Source organism: Octodon degus, unplaced genomic scaffold (assembly GCF_000260255.1).
Source record: "Octodon degus isolate 3935 unplaced genomic scaffold, OctDeg1.0 scaffold00071, whole genome shotgun sequence".
Taxonomy (NCBI): Eukaryota; Metazoa; Chordata; class Mammalia; order Rodentia; family Octodontidae; genus Octodon; species Octodon degus.
Window position 1 is genome coordinate 2,947,604 of NW_004524647.1, and position 8,241 is coordinate 2,955,844.

An 8,241-nucleotide genomic window follows, 5' to 3' on the forward strand; every position below is an offset into this window, starting at 1 on the left:
GCCTGCTGACAAAGGCAGGGCGGTCCAGCTGCTGATCCAGCTTCCTACTGGAGACACTCCACACTAACCACAAAATGTATACTCCAGCTTTGGGTGGGGATTCCTCCCAGCAACAAAACAAAACACTGTAGAGCCTTGGGCGGAGGGGAAGTGGGGTCCTGCACAGGTTGTCCCCTGTGTGATCAGCTTCCGAGTCCAGGAACAAACTTCCAGCAGGATGTATGGAGAACGACCCTGACCTCCACCCAAGCACCAGGTCCTCAGATGACTCTCAGCCTGTCACACTGGGAGCAGCAGGCCAGACCAGGGTGGCTCCTATGATGCACATGTGGGCCCCACACTCTGCCCAAAGCCTCTTCCTTCTGCCATGTTAGCGGGGATAGCTTAAGAGCTTACTACTCTTATATGACTATATTGATTTCGGATGAAAAGAGGTTGGCCCATGTGGACAGAGGGTCCCTTGTACATGTGCTTCATAGCCAAGTAAGTTTCTATATCTCTAAGTGTTCCTATTGACCTTCTTTGAGTGGAACTTTTTCCAATATGGAGCTGAGGATGATGATTATGAGCAGTTTCAGGAGTCAAACTAGGAAAGTTTCACAGCCATGCTGCTGCTTAGTACCTTGAGCAACTTAGATACCTCCCCTGGGGTCACAGAAACCTCTGAGAGAAACAGTGGATGATCAATATGCCCACCTCACATGGCTGCTGTGAAGCTTCACAGTGAGGAAAGGGTAGAGCAGGCCTCAGCAACGGCCCTCTTCTCATAGGCAAGGCATTGAGCCAAGAAGGCAACCAGCAGACAGTGAACTTGTCCTTTTTATAAACTGTCGTTAAACTCAAAGTATAAATACATATGTGTAAATACAAATAACACACTTAGCACTTAAGTGCTTGAGAACTATTTGCTGACTGAACATTTCTCCATATGAGCTGTCCTTTTCGTCACTGACCTGCTGGTAGAAAGACACGGACCAGTGCCGCTCTACACACATCCACAAATGTCCTGACAATGCTTCTGTCCAGAGTGTGACTTCCTTTTCGCTTTTTGGCTTGATGCCATCAGCAGACTGAATATAGAGCTGATACAGCACAAAATCAGAACTCACCACTTCCATGTTCCCAACCCCGAGGTGAGGCTAGAGCTTTGGCCAGCTCCTGGTTTTGATGACAAGTATGACAATAATCCATGAGATCTTTCAGGCCTTCCTCTGTGGATCAGTCTCTTTCTTGATTATATTTTAATGATATTTCTTTGACTTAACACACATGTGGTTGGTGAAGGAGACCCCCAACCAAGAAACTTTAGTTTCTCAAGTAGCTCAAATTTGGGGTAAAAATGAGGTTATTATTTTGTGTAGGCCAAAGGTATCTCTGAATGTGAATAGTGTCAGGATGCTATGAGTATCCTTTTTATATTTAATAAGTAATACCAACTACTTTACTCTTTCACTAGAAGGTGGATGCCAGAAGATAAGCCCAATGTTGTACTTTCACAGTAGAACGTGGTACACAGGAAAGGTAACCCCCAGAATATGGTACACACTGAAGGGTCCATACATGTTCACTGAATGAACACACACACAGTTACCATGTCATTCCCACTCCAGTTACCATTGAGTACTGTGGGATGATCCCTCCAGCATCGCCATGGTAGATGTAGACTGCACCCACAAAGTCATCCTCTTTGGGTGCGCCAATGGCCACATCTGAGGGGAAAAAACAACCATAGGTCAGAAATGCCCTGTGGAGTAACATGTATGATTTTTCTTAATTCCAGTTTTCTCATCAGAGGCCCCTGATCCCAAAAACTCATGGCTAACCATTTAAGCCTTAAATTGGACATATGATCTCTTAGCAGAAGAAACAAAAAGAACATTACAGAAGCGGAGAGAACGTTGGTCCCAGAGAAGTTTCTACCTCATCCTCATAAGAAAAAGCAATGAAACACTGATCTAAAGAAATACAAGCTGGATGTAATGGTTCATGTCTATAATCCCAGCACTCGGGAGGCTGAGGCAGCCTGGGGAACTTAGGGAGACCCTCTACCTATCTCAAAATTCAGAGGTGAATTCCATAGGCAATGAGTATTGCATAACTGAGAAAGTCAGCTTGATTCCTAGATAAAGAAAATTTACATACTATAATTAATTTCTCCAAAAGGAAAATCAATATTACTCTCACAAATGACAGCTCCTGGATCAAAGCCCAGGAATTTCCTTCTTTCTCCTTGCTTCTCATAAGAGTCATGTGTCTGAAGAACTGTGCTTCAGGGCAGAGAGCATGCAACCCCATGATCTCAAGATAGACACTCATATGTTGGTCTTCTTCCTCTCCCCCCTCTTCTACCTCTCCTTCTCCCAGAGGGATGAGGTAGCAAAGGAGCTCAGATACTCATCTGTGGATGTGGCTCCCCTAACACCTAAGGTCTGTACACTGCACATACAGTGAAGGAATAGGTACTTAACAGGCCAGAAGCCAAAGGGCAATGAAGGATCCTAGGGTCCAAGCACAAGCGGACATTAGGTCCTTACACCTCCACCCTATACCGACCCTACAAAGCCACAACTATTGGGGGGAGGAGTTTAATTCTGTCCTCATTTATTTCTTCCAAAACGTGGCAAACCATTATGGAGCATCTAGAACTCAGAAACAAAAAGAAGTGGTGGCAGGAGAAAGCTCATCAAACTTCTCCAGCACCAGAAGCCAGAAGACCCATCCTGAGATTGGCTTCCACTCAGAGGCAGAGCTAAGAGGGCTGAGCTGACAAGAAAGGGCTGTGCAAAAGCAAAACTCAGTGGGCTCAGCACTCAACTCTTGGTGTTTACATGGCCAACATCTCTAAGAGTTTCCTCACTCCCCATAAAATTCTGAGGGACTTTCAGTTGTGGACCAGCAGCTCTAGAAGCAGTCATAACAAGAAGACAAAGTCAGAGGGCAGCCTGAGATTCTGACACGGGGCTGACGCTGCTCCTGGAGGAGCTCTGAAGTCCCGCGGAGACCTCGCTCACCGGGGAAGCCATCGTCATCAAGATCTCCCAGGCTGGCAATGCTCTCCCCAAAGTGCGCGTTGTAGGCCTGGTCCCCACCCAGGGCCAGCTGCTCCTCAAGGACTCCCTGGGAAACAGGACAGAATTTAAAATGAGAGAGGAAAACACAGAGCCAAGAAATGTTTTTTAAATTTAGAGCTCCTAGATCCCAATCACTGACAAGAAACACCTAGGCAGAACCACAGGAAGCCCAACTTCTCTCTCCTCATGGCAAAATGAGCACCTTCTCCTAGGCAGCACCAAGGTCTCCCATAGCTGAAATATGCTTCAGAGGTAAGGAGGTGTCACACCGGCAATGACTACATATCACTGTACTCATACTGAACAGACCAGCAAGCCCAGCTACTACACATCCCCTCAGGATCCCCTCAGCTCTCCTTTGGGCACAACATTTTTACTGAAGTTGTTTTAAACAAAAACATATTTTTTCTCTTTTTCTGCTGTGCCTTTCAGTACAAGTTCACAAGGCTGTTTTGCAAGGTGAATGTTGATAGAGAAGACCAGAACTCTGAAAATTCAGGCACCCCATATGGATGAGGTAGATAAATGACTGCCATGTATGGCTCAGATTCAAAATTCCTGAGCAAATACTAACTCACAGAGGGAGAGGGGTCAGAGGCAACAAAAGCCACCCAAGAATCCCCACTTTGCTCCCAACCACTGGGCATGTGAATACCAGAGCACTGAAATGCAATCTGGTGTTCTGAGAAGTAAGGAGGTCTAAACCCTTCCCAGTGGAGAGATACTCTGGACCCACCAGACACACCCTGGCCATCCCAAGAATGTCTGGTTTTTCTCATGATCAAATCTCTTTCATGATAAACACAACTTTCAACTTGAAAACAATAAATGCGTGATGATTTCCTGAGTTGGTGAAAGCCCCATCCCAAAATACAAATAAGTCATCCCTCAGTGTCTATGAGGGTAGTTCCAGAACTCCTTGGATTCTAAATTCTGAAAGCATTCAAATTAAGACTCAGGACATAGGAGAACTTGTACTGTAACATCATGTAACTCGGCACGTCCTAAATTTTCTGATCAAGGAGATTATGGGGCCAAAGAGGAAAGTGATTGATGATGTAGAGTGTGCCTAAGGAGAGTCACGTGGAGAGAAAACATCCTCTCAGGCTTTCACAGAGAGCACACTGGCCAAGCAATGGCTGTAACATCCACATGACTGACACTGACAAAGGTTCTACAATCTGAGGTACAGGATCTCAGGATAAATCCTGAGAGGATTTCACTGACCTTATCAGACCCAAAAGCTACAACTCTTGTTGCATAGGTCCTGCTTTACCTTGGTCTTAACCATCCAGCAGAAAAGTATAAAAACAAAATATAAGAAGTGAAGACATGCTGTTATGTTGAGCTGCAGGGGACTCAGGTCAAAAATTTCTGACATTGCCAGTTAAACAGAAGACCCAATACTATTATGGACTACTGAAACCTTTTAGAATATTTTGCTGAGTTTACACACCTATAATATTTAAATGATGGAACTTAACAAAAAAAGGGGATACAGATGAATGTCCATTTTGTATCTGTGTATTAAAAGTGGTTAGGATAGATATATAGTTACATTCTCTTAGTGAATAGAGGGATTTGTTCTAATGGTGTTTGTAAATAGGATATCAAGTCCACATCTTGTACAACAATTAACCTCTAGGAAGAATGTATGCAATGTGTTAATTATTGAAACTGTTCTACCAATATGGTGTGAAACTGTCTCATTGTTATTTGTTTCTCAATAAAATTATGGAAAAAAATAAAATAAAATTGTTTTAATCTCTGTAAAAAAATCAAATTCTTTTATAAATTGTTATGTTTGCATATGACCTATATATCCCTTCCTGTGTATTTTGAATCATCTCTAGACTACTTACATCTAACACAATGTAAATGGTATTCAAGCAACTGTTGTATATATCATTTAGGGATTAGTCCTCTGTACATGGGCAGTATAGACAATTCTTTCCACTCCCCTATGTTCAAGACATGGTTGATTGGTTGAATCTGAGAAAGCACAACCCATATATCCAGAGAGTTGACTGTATGTGATTTCTTCCTATTAGCATGAAGGGAAGAGGAAATAAACACAGGTAACTGGGTCCTTCTGCATACCCAGCACTGTCTACCTATTCCCTCACTTATGGGCTTTCCCACTTTACAGACACAAAACTGAGGCACTAACTGCAAGCTATGTGTTCATGTCACTCAGACTATGAGTTGGAAAAACCAAGATTCAAACTCAGGTCCATCCACTCCAGAGTCATTGCTTTTTTCACTCTTCCCCATTACCTTACAGTTATTAATCTACTAGAATATGTTTCAATAGAAACAACACACTCTGGAGCTTAGGGTAATCACATAGCATTAAGGTACAGATTCAACACAATCGTTATCAAAAGCCAATGGTATACTTCACAGAACTAGAAAAAAATCCCAAAGTTCATATGGAAAAAGAAAAACCCAAAACAGAAACAGCAATCTTAAGCAAGGATAAAAAGAAATGCTGGAGGAATCACAATATCCAATTTCAAATTATACTACAAAGAAACTGTAACAAAAACAGCATGGTAGTGCTGACTGAATAGACACATAGAACTGGGGAGTCAGGGAGGCAGCTGCCTGGCAAGCATAAGGTTCTGAGTTTAATTCCCAGTACAAAGGGGAAAAAAAGATAGAATAGAACAGAAAGTGGGATCTGGTGGCACCAGCCTGTAATTCCAGCACTCTGAGATTATGGTGGCAAGAAGAAGACAAGTCCAGGCCTAGCCTGAACATATGAAGACCATGTTTGAAAATAAAAAGTGAAAAAAAGGGGGCCAGCAAGACAGCCTGATGGACTATGCACCTGCTTAGGCAAGCACATGGACCAGGGTTTGATCCCCAGCACCACATGCTGAGCCAGCGCCGTTCTCAGGCATGTGGGTGCATGCCTGTAACCCCAATGCTGGGGGGGCTGAAAACGGGAGGATCACTATGAATCCAAGCTGCATAGTGAGACCCTGTGGAGTAAGACCCTGTACTGAATACATAAAAAGAAAAGAAAAGAAAAGTAAAGTAAAAAGAAAAGAAAGGAAAAGAGAAGAAAAGAGAAAAGAAAAGAAAAGAAAAGAAAAAGGCCTGGGGATGTGCCTTAATGTGAAGGTCCCAGGTTTAATCCCCACTACTGCCCTCAAAACACACAAAGGAAGAATAGAGGATATAGAAACAAACCCAGACAACCCAGCCATCGGATTTTTGACAAAGGGGGTAAAAGCAAATGCTAGAGAGCAGATCACCTCTTCAACATTCAGTGTTGGGAAAACTGGACATCCACATGTGCAAGATTGAAATTAAATCCTATCTTGCCCAATAACAAAAAAATCAATTCAAAGTTTCAGGTTTATACATAGGTCAAAATAAATTAAGTCCTATGTATAAAACCAGAAACTTTGAAACCACCAAAAGGAAACACTTGAAGCCATAGGCACAGGCAAAGACTTCCTGAATGAGACTCTAACAGCACAGGAAATAACAGCAGGGATCAACAAATGGGACCACGTCACACTGGGAAACAACCAGAAAAGGGCAAGTCTGCCAACAACAAAATCTTTTTCCAGCTATTCTTCTGACAGATGATTAATATTTAAAATACGTAAAGAACTAAAAAAAAACCCAAAAAATAAAATAGGCAATCAATTAATGAGCAAATGAAATGTATAGACACTTCTCAAAACAAGTACAAATAACCAATAAGTTTATGAAAAAATGTTCAACATCATCTTTAGCCATTAGGGAAATACCAATAAAAACTACAATGAGCCAGATGTGGTGGCACATGCCTGTAATCCCAGCACTTGCGAGGCTGAGGCAGAAAGATCACCATGAGTTCAAGGCCAACCCGGGCTACATAGTAAATTCAAGGTCATCCTGAACTACATAGACAGAGCCTGTCTCAAAAACACAGACAGGGGCTGGGGAGGTGGCTCAATAGAATAAGTGCTTCCCTGGCAAGCGCAAGGGTCTGAGTTCAATCCCCAGTTCCGAAAAAAAAAAAAAAAAAAAAAAGATAGATATTTGTATACATGATAGTTAATATACAGCTAGTTTTTCTTAGTTCTTTAAAAAGAAAGGATTATGCTAATATTGTTTGGACAAGATATGCCTATCATATCTTGGACAGGATAGATGCCTATATCTTGTACTCTGAACAGCTACTTTGAAGACAGCAATATGCATTGTATTAATTCCTGTAATTCTACTAACCTGTTTTGAAACTGTTCTATTGTCTATTTTTTCTCTTTAAAATATAAAATAAATTTTAAAAACCCAAAAAAACAAAACAAAAAAAACTACATTAAGTTTCCATCTCAGACCAAACAGAATGGCTATTATCAAGGACTCTGAAAAAAAAAATTATAAATGCTGAAGAAGATGTGAGAAGAGAGCCTTTCTGGGAGGAATGTAACTTCATACAGCCACTAGAGAAATCAGTGTGAGGCTCCCCAAAAGCTAAATCTCGACCTCCCAGACAACCCAGCTATGCTACTTCTTGGTATATGCCCTCCACAATCAAGGTCAGCATACTGGAGGAAAACCTGCAGAGCCATGTTTACTGCAGCGCAATTCGCAACAGCTAAGAAATGAACCAGCAACAGCTGAATAGGTAAAAAAAATGTGTCATCATACATAGTGGAGTATTCGACCATGAGGAAAAACAAAATTCTGTCATTTTCAAGAAAATGGATGGATATGAAGATCATCATGTTGAATGAAATATGATTTTCTGTGATCAAAAAATATACCGAATATTTAAATTTTTAAAATGTATTATGCTGAAAGATACACTGCCCGTAATCCTCCTCAAAATATTCCTTGCTTTAAACACATTCAGCCCATTATTCTTGCTACTTTGTGAAGCAGTTCTAGAAATCCTTCTTTTGTGGGTGTGAAAATCTTTAGTTGTGCTGTCATGGCTGCCTTGATGTCCTAAAAAGATTCAAAGCTTTACCCTTCCCTGTCATTCTGACTGGAAGAGCCACAGGTTGCGTGGTGGCTGACGCAGGCAGCAGGGTGAAGGAAGCCACACCACAACGTCTGTCTGAGCCTCCTGCTCACTGGATGGCACTCAGCTGCAGAACTCATCATATTTTTTATGGTAAAGATACAAAAGAGGGGGCTGGGGAGCTGGCTCAGTAGAATAAGC

General features: G+C 42.0%; 1 protein-coding gene across 1 annotated transcript in view; it reads right to left on the minus strand.

Moving 5' to 3' along the window:
• Itga9 (integrin subunit alpha 9) overlaps positions 1 to 8,241 on the minus strand; it is a 392,948-nt gene that overhangs the window by 311,260 nt on the left and 73,447 nt on the right. The window contains exons 10-11 of the mRNA XM_004635243.2: positions 3,012 to 3,117; positions 1,615 to 1,709 (exon numbers count right to left, since the gene is read on the minus strand). Of these exons, the coding sequence (XP_004635300.1) occupies positions 1,615 to 1,709; positions 3,012 to 3,117 (201 nt within the window). The remainder of the gene's footprint in view (positions 1 to 1,614; positions 1,710 to 3,011; positions 3,118 to 8,241) is intronic.